Source organism: Chenopodium quinoa, unplaced genomic scaffold (assembly GCF_001683475.1).
Source record: "Chenopodium quinoa cultivar QQ74 unplaced genomic scaffold, ASM168347v1, whole genome shotgun sequence".
Taxonomy (NCBI): Eukaryota; Viridiplantae; Streptophyta; class Magnoliopsida; order Caryophyllales; family Amaranthaceae; genus Chenopodium; species Chenopodium quinoa.
The window spans coordinates 2,075,384-2,095,928 of record NW_018742684.1 but is presented as its reverse complement, the minus strand read 5'-3'; the positions used below and the strand labels follow the sequence as shown (position 1 = coordinate 2,095,928).

The window sequence follows — 20,545 nt, the reverse complement described above, 5'->3', positions numbered from 1 at the left end:
TACTTGTAAAGTGTTACTGGTTTTGTCATGGGTTGGTCATAGGTGTTACTTGTATTATGGGGTTACTTGTATGGGTGTTACTGGTTTTGGTCTTGTAGGGTGTTACTGGTTTGATAGGGGTTTTGGTTTAGAGTTACTTGTAGGAGTTACTCAGAATACAAGTAACCCCACGATACAGGTAACTCATACAAGTAACCTCATAATACAGGTAACACCTTACAAGTAACCCATACAAACCCCAAAATACAAGTAAGCCTAAGATACAAGTAACCCTTGCCGCACCATGTGGCCTGCCATACTGAAAAACCTCTGAATAAGTTTAGATAAGTTGTGATAAGGGTTAATCAAGACTAGTCAAATTCAATTTATAACTAATACTTCGTATAAATTATAATAAGAGTTAATAAATTTAAATAAATAAAAAAAAACAGGTGAAAAGTTGAAAACGGAAAGAGCATATAAAAAATCGATTTTAAAAGCTTTTATTGAAAGATGAAAAATTAAAATAAAAATCCCCAGTACAATTTACGGAGTTGTCCAAAACCCCAAAACCAACAAAAATCCAACGACCAAAAAATAACTTCCCACAATTTCATTCCTTTCCTTTCTTTCCCTTATTCTCTCTTCTTCATCTTCTCCTGTAACCTTCTTTTGCTTCCATTTCCATCCTTTCTCACCTCACTCACCTTTCACCACCAACAAACACACACAATCATTCCTTCACTTTCTCCTTAATCTCTTCTTCTTCTTCTTCAACCTTCATCTTCTTCCTTCAACTACCCCCCTTTCAATTTCATCCTCACTTTCTCTCTCCTCCATTACTACCCCCAAAATGCCAGGCTTAGTCTCTGCTAAAACTCCCCCACCAACACTTTCTCTCTCCTCCACTGAACAACCCACCTCCCAGATCCGCCCCTCAACTGGGTCCCGCCTCAACTCCCCTTCTCCTGCACCCAAACGAACTCCCTCTCCTTCACCTTCAACTTCCCGGGCTAAACCCTCCCCTGATCGGAGCTCCGGGAAGAAAAAACCCGACCCGCAAAAAACCCCTCTTAATCTAGACGAATCTTCCCTTGATAACCCGGATCTAGGCCCGTTTCTTTTGAAGCTTGCTAGAGATACTATTGCTTCTGGGGATGGCCCGGTTAAGGCCCTAGATTACGCGATTCGAGCGTCGAAATCGTTTGAGAGATGTGCGGTTGAAGGGGAACCCAGTTTGGATTTGGCGATGAGTCTTCATGTTGTTGCAGCGATTTATTGCAGTTTAGGGAGGTTTGATGAAGCGATTCCAGTTCTAGAAAGAGCGATTCAAGTTCCAGATGTTTCGAAAGGAGCTGATCATGCTTTAGCTGCGTTTTCTGGGTTTATGCAGTTGGGTGATACTCATTCTATGTTGGGTCAGCTTGATAAATCGATTGAGTGTTATAAAGATGGGTTGAAGATCCAGATTCAAACTCTTGGGGATTCTGATCCCAGAGTTGCCGAAACTTGTAGGTCTGTTCTTTTTTAACTACTTTATTTTATCTGCTTGTTATATTTTATTTCGGGGTCGGGTTATAATCCCGATATTTAAGACTTGTGATCAAATCCCGTCTACTTCTCAGTGATTTACTTGAAAAGGGAAGAGAGATTGTTTAATTTTATATTTTTTGGGGTGGTGATGATCTTTAATGTTGTAGGCGGATTGTGTATGTTTATTAGTCCAATTTAGCATTTTTCCAGGTTTATGTTTGTGAAAATGGGTTTTTTTATTAGTCTTGGACTTATGATTATGAGAATGTACTAATTTAGCTCTTAGTTTCATATACAAAATAAAATTAAAAGATTTCAGTTTTTGCTCTGATGAATATACTAATCTAGGAAGTAATATGACAGATTACAGCTTTAGTTTGGTGGATTAATTGCGGTTTGATGCTGAATTAAATGCTGCTTAAAACAATGATTAAAAGTGTAAGAATTTGTCACTTTTGATAAACAAGTTTGAGTTTTAGTGTCAGATATTAGCTAGCATGTCATATTCTAACAATTTACAATCATGCTGTTAGGTAGGGATTTTTTCTTTCTTTATTTTTTCTTTATTTGAATTGTTGGTGGTTGTATCATTATTAGGTACTTGGCTGAAGCTCATGTCCAGACTATGCAATTTGAGGAAGCTGAAAGATTGTGTAAGCAAACCCTAGAAATTCACCGCGTTCATAGTGCTCCTGCGTCTCTTGAGGAGGCAGCTGATCGCCGTTTGATGGCTCTCATATTAGAGGCAAAGGCGGACTATGAGTCAGCCCTTGAGCACCTTGTTCTTGCTAGCATGGCAATGATTGCCAATGGACAAGAAACTGAGGTTGCTGCTATTGATGTTAGCATTGGCAACATATACCAGTGCCTCTGCCGTTTTGATGAGGCTGTTTTTTCTTATCAGAAAGCCTTGACTGTCTTTAAATCATCCAAGGGTGAGAACCACCCTTCTGTTGCATCTGTGTTTGTTCGCCTTGCTGATCTGTACTACAAGACCGGAAAACTTAGGGAGTCGAAATCTTACTGTGAGAACGCATTGAGGATATACAACAAACCTGTTCCTGGAACATCACAAGAGGAGATTGCCAGTGGATTGAGTGACATTGCAGCTGTTTATGAATCAGTTAATGAGCCTGAGGAGGCATTAAGGCTCTTGGAGAGGGCTATGAAATTGTTGGATGATAAGGCAGGTCAGCAGAACACTATTGCTGGGCTAGAAGCACGCATGGGTGTGATGTATTACTTGATTGGTAGATATGGTGAAGCTTTGGTTGCTTTTGAAAGTGCAGTTACTAAGCTTAGGGGCAGTGGAGAAAGAAAGTCAGCTTTCTTTGGTGTATTGTTGAATCAGATGGGATTGGCGTGCGTGCAGTTGTTTAAGATAGACCAGGCCGCTGAATTGTTTGAAGAGGCTAGAGCAGTCTTGGAGCAAGAATGTGGCCCTTGTCACCAAGACACTCTTGGAGTATATAGCAACCTTGCAGCTACTTATGATGCTATGGGAAGGTATCAATTTCTCTTTCACTTGTACTCATGCTTTCTTGTTGGTGTTCTGTGCTTGTTTGACTACGTGATATACTGATATTACTGACATGCTTAAAATCTTTGGCTTAGCTACATTACCAATATACAAGTATTGCTTATTTATGTTAACAGTTTCAGATTTAATTTTCCTTAATTTTTGAGGGGACAGACATGCGTGAACATTTATGGGCACATATCTCTTTGGTTTTATATTTGAGAGGTGATAGTAGTTTGCTTAAGAAATTAAGTAGTGTTTAGCTCATACTTTGGCAAAGTAAAGAGAATGTACAATGTTTTTGAGGTCCTTGGGGTAGATTTTCTGGTAATGGTTGATTATAGCGAGCTTTAAGTAAGACATGTCAGCGCAATCAGTGTATAATTTACTTCTACTGTATTATGCTTATTGACACTTGGAAAGGAAAGAATGGGGAAAGTTTTAGTGGATGTGATTTTCGATAAGCTACAAAAACCATGGTAAATTTCAACTATAAAGCAGGTACTCTTCAACACCTTTTGCAGTGAGGGTGGGTAGAGGATTATCTTGTACCATTTTTCTTCACTTCTTTTGCAGCCTTCAGCCTTGGTCTGAGGTATCTAGAATTTGCTTTAATTCGAGTTAACCTGCTTTTATTTTACTCTTTAATGTATGATTCTTTATTATACTCAGTATATATGTTGGATGGACGTGGGATGAGTCACATGAGTGTAGCTCTTTGACAGTTATGCGTTTTACTCTTTCCTTATGAACTGGTCTTAAAAGAAAAAGGGCCACCTTTTGAAACTTCCAACGTTAGGCTGTTTTCTTTCAGTATGATGCTTTATAAATTCATTATTTTATTGGGTGAGAGAATGGCGCTGATATAAGTGATATAGACATAGTAGATGCTAGCCTGTTACTGAATGATATTGTCAACTGTTGATAGAGGATAGATAATGATGTATTGGCCATGTTATTACAGAGTAGACGATTCTATTGAGATCCTGGAGTATGTTGTCAAGTTGAGGGAAGAGAAGCTAGGTACAGCCAATCCTGACTTTGACGATGAGAAGAGCAGGCTTGCCGAGCTATTAAAAGAAGCCGGCAAGAGCAGAAATAGGAAAGCAAAATCGCTGGAAAACCTCATTGATCCAAACACGAAGAGAACAAAGAAAGAGTCGACGAAGAGGTGGGGAGGGTTGGGTTTTAGGATTTGAGGAAGCAGCTCCTCCGAAATTCTAGCTGCTCTCTTGTGTAACATATAGTGTATAGTTTTAAATATGTAAGCTTGTGTGCCCTTTCCTTTAAAAGGTCTTAGTTTCTTCCCTTGATTTCATTTATTTTTAATTGATTGCTTAAAGCGAATTTTATTCTTCTGTCTTTCGACCTGGAGCTCTCCTATGGGAAGAAATTGATGTCATAGGGTCTGCGTTGCGTACATGGATGAGCTCTCTAAAGTATCTTTTATTTTCTGATTATTATTAGTAGTGTTTGCCACTGTAAGCTGTAACACTGTAAGTTATTGTACTCGGAAAAGAGTATGCATGCCGATGAAAGGAAAGCTGTCTTGGGATAACTCTATAGTTGATTCTTTTGGTCGATGAATTGTGGCCTGTATGATTCTTGATTCAGTTTGCTTGATGTTTGTTGTTAGGTTTCGCACCTGCACTTACGTAGTCTATTACGGAGTAATTATTATTCACATGTTCATTGGATGGTGTTTTTCTCAACTTAATAATAGTTTCAACAAAAAAATGGTTCATATTAGTTGAGATTATTGATACAAGCTCTCAGTATAGTTAATCTAATCTTTATGTAGATAAGTTCATAAGTTAAAGCAAGTCAATTATAAATGAGTAAATAAATTGAGAAAATCTCAAATCTCCTCTACCTACATTAAAAAAAGTTCCATTTCAAGTCTTACACCCTCCGCTGAATTTATTTTCTCTTTACACCCCTTTACTCCCTTGTCCAAAATTTCAGATGGGAACTTTACCACATTTCATCTCAACTTTTCCTGACCAAAAAAGGTAGGCATAATTTAATACCGTCAAAATTAGATTGATATGTCATATACTGATATGCAAAATCTAATACAGAGTACAAGTATATTATTTGTTTGAATTTATTTATAAATTGTGATTTAAAATATTCATTTAGACCATTTCTTTTATATTTTAGTTTACCCAAAAAGGAAATGAAGTTTTGTGTTAAGGGATGGAGGGAGTAGGGAGGGAGTAGTACCGTAGATACTTTTTTTTTTAGCAAACCCGTAGATATTTTTGTTCATCATATATCATTATACATTTTAAAATGAAAAATTTCAGTGGTTATTCTGAAAGCTAGACCCACAAATGAAAAGTTGGCAATCTATTTGGAATGGAGGAAGTGTACATCTTACATTTCCAAGGCGCAAGGGCCTATGCATCAATGCTCACAATAATGTGTCATAATGAACCATGATGGCCCAAGTAACCTTTGTCCCAAAAAAGAATAAAATAAAAAGGTAAAAAGATGGTCCAAAATTCCCAATTGGAGAAGATAGTTCAAAGCCAATCTCATAAACGGTTAAAAATGGTCCAAAATTAAAAGAAAATCTTAAAATTGGGTCCACCAACCTTAACCGATTGCTTATTTTATGGTGCACCGAACGCATTGCAAATAAAGAAAACATTTGACTGCCAAAAACAACCAATAAACGAACTCGAACAACAACCAATAAATGAGTATTTGATTCAAATTTAAAAAAAATTCCTTTCTTTTTTTATTTGATTTTAAAAAAAATGAATTTTAATATTTGTATCACTGTGACTGTTTGACACTTATTAGTGAAATTTATAATAAGTTGATTATTGATAATTCAAAATATACATTGTTCTATTGATACATAACAATATTGTTTATAGTATTTCTTACTAACAAATAAAAATTTGCATCTATATACATAGCAGGTACTAAAATCCAGAAATTTACAGAATAGTATAAATTATAAATTATATCAAGTTAATAAGATCTTATACATATATATATAATCATATATTTTTTTTAATCACATGTAATTTACAATAATTAGTCCCTCCGTTATTTGTTTTTCTTCATATTTGAAATCTTCACATTATTCATAAGTTGAGAGAACATTCAAAATTATTGTTAATATATACAAGTAATATAAAATATTCATGTTATATTTTACTGGTATTTGTTTTGTTTTTGGTGTTTCGCCCAATTCACCTTTAGTACTAATTCGGATTCGGAAATGGGTGGTTAGGTTCCAGTCCCCCTCCCAATTATTATTGCGGGATATCAAACACAAGTCCTCCTTATCAAGTGTAGTCCAAATCAACACTGTACCAACCACCAATTAATTTTGATTTTTATTGGTGGTTAGTAAGAAGTAAGACTAAGGGCATGTTTACATTTACTGAACTGGGCTGAACTGAACTGAACTGATTGGAGCTGAATTGAACTAAACTGAAATGAATATTTTATGAGAGAGGGAAATTAAGAGCTGAACTGAACTGGAGTGAACTGATTGGAGCTGAACTGAACTGATTGAAACTGAACTAAACTGGAATTAAGTAAATGTGAACAGACCCTAATAACATTTAGAATTAAAAAGAGTAACTAAATAGCGTAAAAATCCGGATAAAGCAACAATAAAAAAACAGAGAAAGTGTGAGACGAGACATTAAAATAAAATTTTTGGTGTTGAAAAAAGAAAAACAAAAAAAGAGAGTAACGGCTGCCACGGGCCACTAGCTTTGCATGGATGGTGTTGGTGTGGTAAGAGTTGTTACTACTTAGTAGAGTTGCCGCACACACACACCAAAGATCACTCGCACAATTACAATTGAAAAAACAAAGAGAGACGTTTTTAGCTTTTGCTCTTCGTCTCTCTTTCTTCCTCCCTCTTCCACCGCCATCTCCGCCGCCTCCGCCGCCGCCGCCGTCTTCCTCCTTCACAACCTTTGCCATTCTACTTTCTCTCTCCTCCTCTATATCTCGCCGTTCTTTTGCTTTCGCCTAACTCTCTTTCCGGTACATTTCTTACTCATCTTTTTTACTCACTTCAATGTTTTTGATTTGTTGTTGCGTGATTGATTTTTGCAGTTTTGTTTAAATTTATTTCAATGATTGATTTTTTTTTTCGTCGATTTGTCTGAATTACGTATGAATTTCTCTGTGAATTTTGATTTGTTTGTTGTGAAATCTGATTAACATTTTAGTTTCACTGATTGAATTTGAAATAACGAACTTGAAGTTCGATTTTTAATTTTTATTATTTTTTTAATGTGCTGACATTAATTCAGATGTTTTATGTTGATTACGTATGTATTGGTTGTTTTTTTGATTAAAAAGATTATTAATGTTAGGTAGTAGTAAAAAATCTTGGTAAAAAATTGTGTGATTGATTTTTGAATAAAATTTGTTTGTTCGCTTGTTTTATAATTTATTTTCCAATTTGTCTGAATTTCTACATATTAAGTTCTCAGTAAAGTTGATTAATTCAAATTAACAATTTGGTGTTAATACTAACAGTCGATTTTGAAATCGCAAAGTCGAACTTAAATCGAATACAAGTTCTATTTTTCTTAAAAACATCAATTTGCTGATCGCTGATGTGCTTCCCATTAAATTAAAACATTAGATGTTGTTTGTTGATATTTAATTAAAGAAATGATCAGTTGGAAATAAATTTAGTCAAAATAAGTCATTGAATGATTAGGTAATTGATTGTTGTACTTAGTACAAAGTTACTTCATTAATTTGTTATAGCGGAATTGGTTTTTTGTACGTGTGTTTGATATTTATTTAAGATTAAGTATTGTTTGTTTGGAGAATTAGCTTTTCTTTATTTCTACGTATAATTTCTTAGTCAATTTCGATTATCAGAGAAAGAAATCTAATTTTTAACTTGGTGTATTGTCCTATTGATGATTTTGCAAACTCTGATTATTTTAAAAAATAACTCATTGTGCTGCTGGCTGATGTGCTTCCAATTAATTTTGATGTTGTTGGTTGATAAGTATGTATTGGTTGATTTTGAATTAATTAAATGATGATTAATGCTGTGATTGGTTTTTGGTGAATTGATCAGCTTATTTGGTAAAAAGGAGACATGAGCTTTAGTTTGTGGTGTTCGTCATCTTTGGAGGCGAAAAATTCTCATCCAGAGGGTTTTCGTTCCAACAGAACAAAAGTTCCTTTGCATAAGGCATCTGTGTTGCCGGTTAAAAAGGACAAGTTTCATAATTGTAGTTATGATGCTCAGAGAGCTGTTGTAGCCTCGTCGAGCCATTTGGCTGCTGAAAAATTGCAGGAGGTGTCCAAGACTAAGAAGAAGTGGGGAGAGATGAATGCGAATCGGAATTTGGAGTGTGTTAGGACTTTGTTGATTGATAATTACGATAGCTACACGTACAACATTTATCAAGAGCTGTCTGTCACCAATAAGGGTATGGAATCATCATTGCCCGTTTCTCTATGACTTACATTGCATTTGATTATTGTTGGTATATTGATCTTTGAGCTTGTGTTGTCTCTAACATGTTGACGAAGATTTAAATATTTTCATGGTAAATTATCTTGTTGATTCTCTTCTAGGTCGATATATTAAAATCATGTGCTTTGTCATGAATGTAGTGTATACTTTGTAGGAAAGATGTATTTCAGGACATCTATTACTGTGTGGGAACATGAATTTCCCCTTGGATTTACAACTTCCAAATTTTATTCTCGTGGGATGGAGGAGCTCATTTATGGTGGCTTTGGGGCTTTGCAGTGGGTAAATCTTCGAGTTCTTAGAATGTGTGGTTTTATGTTTAAGCTGTTTGACAATGTAATACTTCACATGAGATACTATTGACTTCATCTTTAAAGATAATGCTAGAATTCCTTGATTGCTTTAAATGCTTAGTAACTTTTGTTAATGTATACATTGAAGATAGTTTTATCACTGTCTGCCACTTGTTCGCTCTTTGGTTGATCTGATGAATTAATATTCTTTTGAGTATTGATCATGCATTTATTGGGTTGTTGTTAATGTTAGCAAATGTTTTTCTCCCTTTATTCATCTGCATCCTTAGATTTACTTTAGATCTTAGAGGCTTAGAGATCAACTATGATTTAATATTCTCCACTTGGAGATGACTGTGCTGACAGCTTTCACTATGTGTTAATTGTTATATCAGTTCCTCCTGTTGTTGTGCGCAATGATGAATGGACATGGGAAGAAGCTTACTATTACTTATACGAGGAAAGAGCCTTTGATAATATCGTCATATCACCTGGCCCTGGTTCTCCCATGTGTGCTGCTGATATAGGTGAGAGTTGTGAGACTATTTTGCTCAACATGCTTTCAATAGAGGTGATGAAAGTCACTTTAATTTTTTACTTCTTCATGTGTTTGAACTGTGCTTGTTTCCAAGATTATTGAGCCGATTTATACAATTTAGTAATGATATGTCTGCCCAAAATTGATTAATGCTGCAATCTTAAATAGTTGCCAGTTTAACACTGGTAAACAAAAATACATTTTCAGTATCTGAATGTGATTTGCATTTCCATTTTCAGGGTTATGCCTTCGACTGCTGCTTGAATGTAGTGATATACCTATTTTGGGTGTTTGCCTTGGACATCAGGTAGAGTTTAGTGTACTAATTAATAAAAGAATTGCACATTTTGCCACTTACTATTTGTAATTTGTCTCAATGCAACATATAAACTCTTTGGTCAGCCCCTTAAATTGAAGGTAAAAAAAAAAGATGTTATAATTGATAAGCTGCAGACTGACTTAGGTTTGATCTGGTCTAATTGCATCTCTTGATTTGTAAAAACATTGATTGCATACACTAATATGTAAGAAAAACATTTTTCCGGATTGGATTGATGTGTAGTGTTGTGAAATTTGATATTTGTATAATGAGGAGCAGATCAGATGTGTATAAGATCTTAGTTCTAGCAGACACTAAGGATTAAGCAATAACATCAGGATTTTTTTTACCTTGAATCTAGTTTGGGGATGTGATAAGTGTATAAGCTGGAAGTTGATTTATAATCAACTCTTATAAATTCTGTTTAGAAAGGAAAAGCAGTTATAACTACCTTGTAACTGTTTCTGTTATGTTTCCTTATTTTTTCTGTTAAGTTGCTTGGTGATTGAAGTTGAGTTGAATTATAAATTTGTAAGGGCATTCAGCGAACATAATATAATTCATTCCTCTCTCTCTCTGTCTACCCTTCTGTTGAGCCCTTATTTGGGAGAATTATTGCAGTAGAGCTTAGCTCATGCAACAGGTTGATACAATGAAGGCCAGCAAATGTGCTGGATTTGAAGAGATCAGAGAAAAGGAGATAACATTGAAAGGGAGGGAGGGAGAAACAGAGATGGTCCTTTACACTTTGTTTGGATTGAAGGAAATGGAGGGAAAGGAAGGGAAGAGAAATTAAGGGATAGATAATCTCTCATTTGGATAACAAATGAGGAAGGGATAGAATTGGAGGGGAAAGAAATGGAGGGATCAAATTGCGACAAATTGATCTCTCCAACAAGGGAGAGATTTGGAAGGAAAACTCTTCATTCTTCCCTTCCCTCCCCTTCTTTTCCTCCCTTCTAATCTATACAAACACACTGTTAATTTGTCCTGTACTCCTATTGGCATTTCCACACTTGGCAAGACAGTGCAAGAGAACACAAATATATAGGATTTAGTAACGTGTGGCAAGCTTTTGGGTAAAGTTGTCTATCTTTTGTGGTTGTTGCTGGTAAGCATTGACTGGAGAGGGAAAGTATGGAGGGAGAACTGGCCACTAGTAGGATCAAGAAAGCATTTGGAAGAAATAAATTCAGGAAGTTCCTGAGTTTCTTGCTATGCTGTTAAAAATTATCTTTAAGAGCAATCCGATGGTGCATGGTGCCCTATATTTGCTTCAATTTGTCACAACTACTATCTCCGTCCCTGAAAGTTCTCTATGCTTTCCATTTTTGTTATTTCCTGAAAGTTTTTTTACATTTTTGCTATATCTTATTTTTAGTAAATCCCATTTTATGCCTATGCCCCTTACAATGTTTACACCTTCTCACCCATCACTCTTACTTTTACCACCTTTTTCTTACACCCATTGACCCACCTACCTTTTTAAATTCTCTCTCCCACTATATCCACCTTTTCTCACTCCCGCACACCATCAACACTCTCTCTCCAATTGCCTTAATTTGTGAGCAAATAGTAACAGTGAAGAACTTTTGAAAACAGAGGTAGTAGTAAATTTAGGAAAGCATATGGAAGAAAGAGTATAATTCAGGGAAATTTTTTTGGCTTTCCTCTTTTAGGTTTTAGTTTCATCCCTTAGGCTGTTTGATGGTGTGTGTCCGTTGTTTGCTTATATCTTTTTGTGCGAGCCCTTTCTTATTTGAGATAAGTCCTGTATTTTCTAGTGGCTCCAATGGGGTTTGTTGGTTAAAAGTAATAGATAACATATATCATGATATGATTACTGGATTAGAAACGATGGCTGGAATGAGGAAAACTCATGAAATTGCTGTAAAATATTACCAACCATAAAGTCTAAACACTAATCTTCCATTCCCCTTCCAAGAGTCCTCGTGTTTTCTTTGGTGTACACACCAAGATACCATGACACAGGTGAAGTTATGGCGTCTGCTATGCATCAGCTTATCTCTGACATCTCTGGCCGTTGGCACTTCACAGCTGACATAACTGCATTATTACTTGAATGTTGTTAACCACTAGTATATGTAAAATTCTGAATACTACCTGTCATACACTCTTTTGTTTCTAGGTATACATGAAAATTTAAGGCATCTCTATACCTACAGAGGACAAGTTATGATTGTTATGCATGAAATTTAATCATTGAACCAAAATTTTGATGGATTTAAAGAGGACCTAAAGAAGGTTTAGGAAATTATTTAAGTGAAAAAGGGGATTTTTGGTTCGTTAATTTACATGAAGTAGTTTTAAAATAGGCCGAATCAAGGAAGCCACCCTTTGAAGAGGCTTATCCAGGAAGCCCATGTTCTGATAGTTTGGATGCTTTAGATAGTGGATCTATTCCTTATAAGTCCTAGCCCATAGAAAGGCTGAGTTTGATCTTAGCGCTCTACATTAAGGGCAGATGGCTTTAAACCATTAATATGCATATGGCTAGTATATTTCTCATCCTAAGTGTCAAGCTCTTGCATTGTGCTCTGGCAGGCCTTAGGATACGTTCACGGTGCTCAGATTGTACATGCAGGTCAACCTATTCATGGACGCTTGAGGTACTTGCTATATCATCTGCTTGTGGTAATTTAGTAAAGATTATTTTTAAGCATAAAAAATGAACTCGAAGTCTTGTTATGAAATGTTTTCTTATATGTATTTTTTCTTCCATTGATTCTACCCTTTGCAGTGAGATTGAACATGATGGTAGTAGACAATTTGACAACATCCCTTCTGGGAGAAATTCTGGTTTCAAGGTTAGTTGATTGGAAGGGAAATGATTACATTGTTCTGAATCTACTGACAAATTTTTCGTTGTGAAATTTCCCCAATTTTTCTTAGCGATGAAATTGACAGCTAAATTTGCGCTTGTCATGAAGTTGGACAAAGATATGGGGAGATTTAATGGTTTATATGAATTAATGGCATAGCTTATAAATGCGTTTGTTGTGTGGGTGTGAGTGTGCTCATGCACAGGTGTGTTTCTTAAATATTTACATAAAGAGATTGCTACCAAGTTTTCGAAATTAAGTTGTAGCCGGATGAAGAGTATTAACAATAACTCTTTCTTTATTTATTTATTTTTTTTTTTTTTTTTTTTCTGTGTGTAGTTTGTTATTCTGAGCAAATTATTATCCTGTCTTGTCAGGCTATGAAACAAACTATATTCCAGATGTAAGATTTGGTCACTGGGATCTAACCTCCCCCACATACACTTGTATTATTAAAAATTTGAGACGATTGGTTTTAAAAATTTTGTGGATTTCAAATTGGATTTGAGAACTTGTTCCAGGGTTCAATTTTGGTTCAACCTACCTAAGAAAGTTACTTATCATCTAATAACATTTAGGAAATGAGAATTGTAGGGCCATTTAAAAAACTTGTATGCATGTTTTTTCCACTTATGATTTGAAATAATAAGCAAACAATAAACTCGCAATTAATTCTTCAAACTCAATGCTCCAAACTTGCTTGAATTTGTGAAATTGTGTGGGAAAATAAAAGAAAAGCAACAAGGGTATTAATATGATAAACTAACCACCAAGATTGATGTAATCAAGGGTCTCAATCTTGGCCTCTCATTCAATTTTGGCTAAATTGAATATAAATCACTAGATTTGTAAAAATCACCAAGATTATAGAGGAGAGAGAACATTCTCATCCAAAGTTAAAAAGAGGCATAAGTTTCTCTTCTCCTTATATATTGCCCATATGGTGTCTATAAAACCTACTATCTTAAGCTTAAAATTAACATAAAAATGTCCAAAAGTGCAAAATACAAAGACTAAAAAGTAACATGTGACCGCTTAATTGTTCGGGTGAACCGTAGGTAGGTTCAGGAGAACCTGTCTAAATTTTCTGTTGAACCATGTAGAGGTTTGAGCAAACCTTCCTGAAGCTCAACTTCTCATTTCTTCTGACAAAAAGTTTGAACGAACTCCAAAGTAGGTTTGGGGCTTTGGGTAAACTTAGCCTGAACAACCTAACTTCAAATGCTTGTAACCTATTCGTTCTTGCTCAAATTGGGCTTATGAGCTACTGACGTAACACTCTTAGACTCTACTTTCATATCCAAAAATATTGCTGAAGTTGAGTAAATCCATTTTTGAACAAGTTATAGCCTTTCATTTTTCACCCTTATTTCTTTGTTTCCATGTCCAACCATCAACTGTAATTTCAAGACACAAGGATCATCATTATTCATTTAATCCACGTCACAAAATAGAATACTCATCCAAATAGTCATTTGGAGCCAAAAAAGCCACCATGCCCACCAATCGGGTCATATCAATGTATTCCATAGGTTTCATGGATGCTACTGCATCATCTTAAGTTATTAATGAATTTTGGATTTTGTTACCTTGCATAGTAATCTAGTATATCTTACATGAAGATTGTGTTCTCATTTATTTGATGTTTAGTAAAAAAAAAAACTCCCTCTATTATTTCATACATATGTTTGACTTGGACAGCCATGTAAATTGGTTTGAAACTAGAATAGTGTCAGTGGTGGAACGTAGCATAAAAATTACACTTGGCTGCTATAGCTTATCCAAGATGTGTTTCCACCTAAGATGTTGCTCATCATTGATCTCTTTGATGTGGTGCTGCAGGTTGTTCGTTATCATTCTCTTGTTATAGATGAGGACACATTACCAAGAGAACTTGTTCCCACAGCATGGACCTGTTCAAGTAACACACTTTCTTTCCTTGATACTTCTTACTTGATTCCTGATTCCTATACTAACAAGGGAATCCAGCAAATGAGCATAAAGTATTCACCTGCTTATCTTGGAAATGAAAGTTCTTTACCCTCTCTTCATGGAGACTGTGTAGATAGTGAAAAAGTTCTCATGGGTATTAGGCATATCAGCAGACCTCATTATGGCTTGCAGGTGCTTAACATGCTAATATGTCTTTCATTTTTATAACTTGATAATGACTTTTTTGCCTGATGAGAGCTTATATATACTTCCAGTTTCATCCTGAGAGTGTTGCAACCAATTATGGGAGGCAGATGTTTATGAATTTCAGAGACTTAACTGTGGATTATTGGCAAGGATTGGGGCAATCATCTTCTAATAGAAAGTTAAATGGTATAGTGGCTTTCCTGATATTATATGTAGCTCCCTTGGAACTTTTAAAGCTTCCATTCCATCTTAGTGTCTAATGAGATACTATAGTGCTGTAATTGCTTGGTCGTTTAAATTTCATCGGCTACAATGACACTTGAGTGTTGAATTCTTGCACACATTTAGCCATTGCAAACTTCTGATTATGCAAAATTTATTTTATACTCTTTGTAACCTGAGCAGTAAAGTTTATTTAGCATGCATGCAGAAACCTCAGACAGTTCAGCCCGTCCAGTTATTGGCAAGGAGACCATTTATCAATAAGGAGAATCACATAAGCCATCCTAGTATCAGCAATCTTTTAAGTTTTTCGAGAAAGAGTTTGAGAGTTCAACACCTGAAATTAAGGTGGTATAAACTTGATTCTCTTGCTAACAAAGTTGGTGGTTCGAAAAATATATTTTCCAAACTATTTGGAAATTGCAACGCTGAAGAAACCTTTTGGCTTGACAGTTCATCAATAGAAAAGGTATGTTGGATTATCTGATCCTATACTTGATCACTTTGTTGATATTATATGCAGTACTTGAGAAGAAATATGTTTTATCATTAGGTTAACAGAGGAGTTTGTTGAAAAAGAATTATAAATTTTAATAATATTTCATTGTATTTTAAAGTAAACAACTTTTTTGTTCTGTCTTTTTAAGCATCCATGTCAGTTTGTGTGTGCTAGTAGCCTAGTATGATGCATATGCTGATAAATTAATTGGATTTGCTTTAGGTCTTACTCCTTGTTAATGCAAAATAATTCCTCCCATTATATAAAGCTTGTCAAGTTGCAGAAAATTAAATCAATACAATGTTTCAGCAATGGATGGCCTACTAGATTTCTAAATTATGGTTCCCTGCTCCATATAATAACGAAGTTTGATTTAAAATTTGGATCCAATCCTAATCTCATGAAAACATCCATTAGTTCATTTAAAAATTATTAAATTGAAAATATAGGACTAACACTAACAAGATTGATTTCATCATTTTTTGTCATTTAGCAACCCAAAATCAGAATGCTACATGATGGTGTTTCCAGATAAAATGTTCAAGAAACAAGGAATATACTCAAATGACAATGAGCAATTTGTCAGTGCACATTCTGAAATATCACACTATCAAAGTCTCCATGAAAATAAATATGTATTATAGATAATTTTTCAAAGGAAATCTTTTTAGTGAAGATCCCTTTTTTGTTTTCCATTTTTTTTTATCCACATTGTTAGATTGTGGCCCCCATTGGGGGTTCGGAGCAACACCCCTGAAACTGATGGTCTGACGGTTTTTTGTTTAGGCCTATTCCATTTCTGTTTTGGGTGTACTGTTTAAGCTTCCTAGGTTTTAACACATTATTAGTGAACCATATTGTTGTTCTTTGTAAATCTTTCTTGTACCCCAAACATTTTACCAGCGCTTAAATTTTTTTATACTTGCTCTCTGATAATGTTTTATCCTCCCTCCCCAGTTCACATCTCTTTATTTACATGACTTCGCTTACTATTGAATTTCTGTTCATCGTTGTAGTGTATGGTGCTGGGTTTTTGTTTTTTTTTTACAAACATTTTGTTGCATCTATGTCAGGGAAGAGCTCGCTTTTCTTTTATGGGGACAAAAGGTGGATCTCTATGGAAGCAACTTACTTTCAAATTGTCAGATGAAAGGTCTAATCTATGTTTCTTATGTATCTTTTCATGATTATGTTATTTGTACCAAATCTTCTACTTGCCACCATTTGTAGCTTTGTGCTGAAATGAGTCTTGGCTTTGCTATTTGATAAACGTGGTCTATGAAATACTGTTTGAGTACTCTTTGCAATTTTGTTCAGTGACATGAAATTATATTTCTACTTGCCTTTCCTCTTCTGAGATCGCAGCTGATGCATTAAAAGTTTTAAATTGTCCATTATCAGATTAAAGCTTATTGTTTCTTCATTTCTTTTTCCTCTTACTTTCTTGGAGAATCTAAGGTTTTCTTTTGTGGTAATTGTATGTTCAGAAATGGAGGTCATCTCTCAATTGCAAATGCTCATGGCAATGTTACAAACATGTATTTGGAAAATGGTTTTCTTGATTTCTTGGAGAAGGTATGTGTGCTAGTCTAGCTTATTGAACAGTCTTTATCTAACTACACAAGATTTCCGTTTGGATATTTAGATATGGAAAACAGGCACAACTGCTTCCAATTACTTGTTGCTGGATTAGTGGAGACAGAGTGATATATACTAAATGCGCATAGTAGAATCATGATATATTTTAGACTAGTAGTGACTCCTGGGGAAAGTGACTCCTTTGGTAGAAAATTCCACTACCAACACCTGCCTCACCACCTTACCCACTCCCCCCCACAAAACATTTAAAGAAGAGAAAGAAATGTTTGTATATATTCAGCTGGGAGCAAGTAGACTATTTATTACTTATTGTGCTATTGTCATGAACTTTTTTCTCTTTAAAACACGTAAAAGCAACATAAAGGAGAATTCCCATTGTGATTTTATTTTATTTTTCTAGTTATAATGGTGATTAATATGCAGTATATATATATAAATTATGGATCAGTATAGGTGAGCTTTTATTTGTAAATTGGACTATCCAGCTCAGTATATCTGTTATTATATTTCCAGTAGTTACGTAATTTAATTCATGAACTGTTGGTACATACATGTTTTTGCTTTCTCTAGGAGTGCCAGCAGTTGGTGTTAGTTTCTGATCAGCAAATAATAATTTTATGGAGGAAAATGAAAAAGTTAGAGAAAATAGGAGTCTATCAACAGTTGGAGAATCAGAAGTTGAAGATAATATATACAGAACTTCTGTGGGTATATTACATACTTGATTTAGGTGGAAAACTTTTAGAAGATAATATATACTAAATGAAAAAATGAGGATAATATGCCTGTGTGCATATAATAAAGATTTTGAGATGAAAACTGTGATACCAATGACTTCATTCTCTGAGATTTGATGGAAATGAAAAATCTTAATAAAAAACAGTATTTGTCCTGTGTGTGGCTTTTTTTCCTCCTGAATTTATGCTGGAATATGTTCTACTTATTATTCTTTGGGTGTTAAGCTGTTGAGCTACTTTGCTTTAGAATTTAGAAGCTTACTGTAGCTTATATTTTCCAATGTTTGCAATTACATCAAAGAAGTGCGTAACTCATTAATGTATTAGATATTGGCTCCGGAGTCAGTTGACATTGGTATGTCACTGTGTCATATAAGGTTCACTCTATATTTGAACTTGTAATATGGAGTACATAATTGTAATGGGACTGCCTCTTCTGCAATGTTTATTTTGATCGAACCTTGAATACACAATTAATATTTCCATTTCGTAGCAGTATTTAATCTTCTGTATCAGCTGTATATGATATATGGGTTTGGTTTCCAAACTACAGGATCTCTTATCAATTCATTGTGATGATGAAGATTATCAAGGGCTACCTTTTAACTTTTGCGGTGGATATGTTGGTTACATTGGGTATGTTAGATTAGTCTTGAAAAATGAACGTTAAGTCATTCTAATCACATTATGCCTCTATATCTGTTATTCAAGTATCCCAAACTGTTACCAATTTGCAGGTATAATCTTAAAGTTGAGTGTGGTTCTGCATCTAATTCACACAAATCTTCTGCTCCAGATGCCTGCCTTTTCTTTGTAGATAACTTTTTGGCAATAGATCATCACAATGGTGATGTTTATGCTGTGTCATTATGGGACAAAAGTTCAACTGAATCGTCATGGCTAGATGATATACAGCTGAAGCTTCTTAGCTTGGAATTTAGTGTTGCAGATATTAACAATGAGCAACAAACCTGGCCTCCGATGTTCTCTCCACTTAAAGCTGGCTTCACCTCCGAAAAATCGAGAGATCAGTACATACAAGATGTTGAGAAGTGCCTTAGGTACATCAAAGATGGCGAAAGCTATGAGTTGTGTCTCACAACTCAGCTGAGGAAAAATGTTGAAGAGGTAGATCCTCTAAATCTATACCTCAGACTCAGAGAACAGAATCCTGCACCGTATTCTGCATGGCTGAACTTCCCAAAAGAGAAATTATGCATCTGCTGTTCTTCTCCAGAAAGATTTCTGCAATTGGATAGAGATGGTATCCTGGAAGCAAAGCCAATTAAAGGTACCGTCGCTCGAGGTTCAACGCCAGAAAGTGATGAACAGCTTAAATTGCAGCTTCAGTACAGGTATATTTGAACCATTACTCTGATTATATGAAATTTAAAATTGGCTTCCCTTTTTACTGTATTTGTGAGTATGTAGTGCTTCCACACGCTTGTATATCTTTGCATTCCTTCAAAAACAATATATTCCTGTGCTTTAACAACTCTGTTGACCTAAATTAAAAAGGAACAATTTAGAAAAGACCCTGATCTTGAGCCAAAAAGTCTATACTGTTCTTCGTATTCCTCTGTTTATAACTCTTTTTATAACCTATGACAGTGAGAAGGATCAGGCTGAAAATTTGATGATAGTTGATCTGCTCAGAAACGACCTTGGACAGGTTTGTGATCCTGGTTCTGTTCATGTGCCCCATCTCATGGATGTGGAGACTTATGCTACTGTTCATACAATGGTGAGTACAATTAGAGGGAAGAAACATGAAGATGCAAGTCCTATCAATTGTGTCAGATCTGCGTTTCCTGGTGGATCCATGACAGGTGCTCCGAAGTTGAGATCCATGGAGATTCTTGATTCTCTTGAGAGCTGTTCTAGAGGTATTTATTCTGGTTCTATTGGTTATTTCTCAGTTAATGGGACATTCGACTTAAACATTGTGATAAGGACAGTTGTTATCCATGAGGGTGAAGCTTCGATTGGTGCTGGAGGTGCAATCGTTGCTTTGTCAAAACCCGAGGATGAGTATGAAGAAATGATACTTAAAACTCGTGCCACCTCAAGGGCTGTCATAGCATGTGAAATAAACTCTATGTCTAGCGAAATAACCATCCATGAAACTGCAAGCTGACAGGAATTTATACTTATAGTTATACATCAGTGTTCTTTTATAGTGGCCCCTGTTAGAATGAGACCGACAATATAGAAAACATATACACATAGGAATAGTTCGATAGGCAGAGTTTAGCAAATAGTAAAGCAACTGATTCTGCATCATTTGTTGGTGTTGTAATGTATCCGACTAATCTCCATATGCAAGACCTTTATAGAAAAAAGGATGTCGTAATTTATTCAATTGGCAGATAATCGTTTGCTGTGGTATTGTTTAGGATTACTCTTGAAAGGCCTGTATCTCAAGATTAACTGTCGCGTCGCGAATATCCAGTTGTTCTCCCCCTATGGCCCTATCCAACCCTCAGTCAGTCTCATCAATGCCTAACTGCAGGGTCTTACAAAGTAAAAAAAAAAAAAAAAAAAAAAAAAAAAAAAAAAAAAAACACATTTTGTTTATGAGACTGAGGGTTGGATAGTTAGGCTTTATTTGTTTTGAAGGAAAACGTTATTTACGAACATGACTTTTTTCATTTGTACTGTTTTCCTTTTAAATGGTGTAATGAAGAGTAGTTCTCCGAAAAGTAGAAAACAATATCCTGTCGAAAGAAAAAAAAATGTTATATTTTCCTCTCTACTCCGAAAATTTCTCCTCCCATCCATTTTTTTCTTACAAATATGTGTTCCCTTGAAAAATATTTTCCATTGTAATTCATTTTTTA

General features: G+C 35.1%; 2 protein-coding genes across 3 annotated transcripts; both read left to right on the top strand.

The window, feature by feature from the left end:
- Positions 1–474: 474 nt before the first annotated feature.
- LOC110722737 (protein KINESIN LIGHT CHAIN-RELATED 1-like) lies at positions 475–4,633 on the top strand. Its single transcript, XM_021902025.1, has 3 exons — positions 475–1,494; positions 2,110–3,018; positions 3,996–4,633. The coding sequence occupies exons 1-3, from the start codon at positions 833–835 to the stop codon at positions 4,228–4,230; spliced, it is 1,806 nt and encodes a 601-aa protein (XP_021757717.1). The 5' UTR covers positions 475–832; the 3' UTR covers positions 4,231–4,633.
- Positions 4,634–6,614: 1,981 nt separating this feature from the next.
- On the top strand, positions 6,615–20,269 carry LOC110722736 (aminodeoxychorismate synthase, chloroplastic-like). 2 transcript variants are annotated; one of them, XM_021902022.1, is made up of 14 exons: positions 6,615–7,051; positions 8,112–8,469; positions 9,205–9,336; positions 9,587–9,654; positions 12,232–12,296; positions 12,428–12,494; positions 14,352–14,633; positions 14,717–14,834; positions 15,068–15,339; positions 16,443–16,522; positions 16,857–16,944; positions 18,259–18,341; positions 18,443–19,060; positions 19,317–20,269. In XM_021902022.1, exons 2-14 carry the CDS (start codon positions 8,133–8,135, stop codon positions 19,840–19,842), a joined length of 2,736 nt encoding a protein of 911 aa, XP_021757714.1. In that variant the 5' UTR covers positions 6,615–7,051; positions 8,112–8,132; the 3' UTR covers positions 19,843–20,269. The 2 variants fall into 2 exon arrangements, with proteins under 2 accessions (XP_021757714.1, XP_021757715.1); XM_021902023.1 differs by lacking the exon at positions 6,615–7,051 and adding an exon at positions 8,671–8,798 and having other exon boundaries at positions 8,339–8,469.
- Positions 20,270–20,545: the final 276 nt, after the last annotated feature.

What these genes read in the sequence shown, in the direction of transcription:
- LOC110722737 (XM_021902025.1), top strand. Translation starts at nt 833, where the DNA reads ATGCCAGGCTTAGTCTCTGCTAAAACTCCCCCACCAACACTTTCTCTC. An exon ending in AGAGTTGCCGAAACTTGTAG is followed by an intron (nt 1,495 to 2,109) that starts GTCTGTTCTTTT and finishes TATCATTATTAG; the next exon opens with GTACTTGGCTGAAGCTCATG. An exon ending in ACTTATGATGCTATGGGAAG is followed by an intron (nt 3,019 to 3,995) that starts GTATCAATTTCT and finishes ATGTTATTACAG; the next exon opens with AGTAGACGATTCTATTGAGA.
- LOC110722736 (XM_021902022.1), top strand. Translation starts at nt 8,133, where the DNA reads ATGAGCTTTAGTTTGTGGTGTTCGTCATCTTTGGAGGCGAAAAATTCT. An exon ending in TTCTAATAGAAAGTTAAATG is followed by an intron (nt 14,835 to 15,067) that starts GTATAGTGGCTT and finishes AAGTTTATTTAG; the next exon opens with CATGCATGCAGAAACCTCAG. An exon ending in TTCAAATTGTCAGATGAAAG is followed by an intron (nt 16,523 to 16,856) that starts GTCTAATCTATG and finishes TTGTATGTTCAG; the next exon opens with AAATGGAGGTCATCTCTCAA.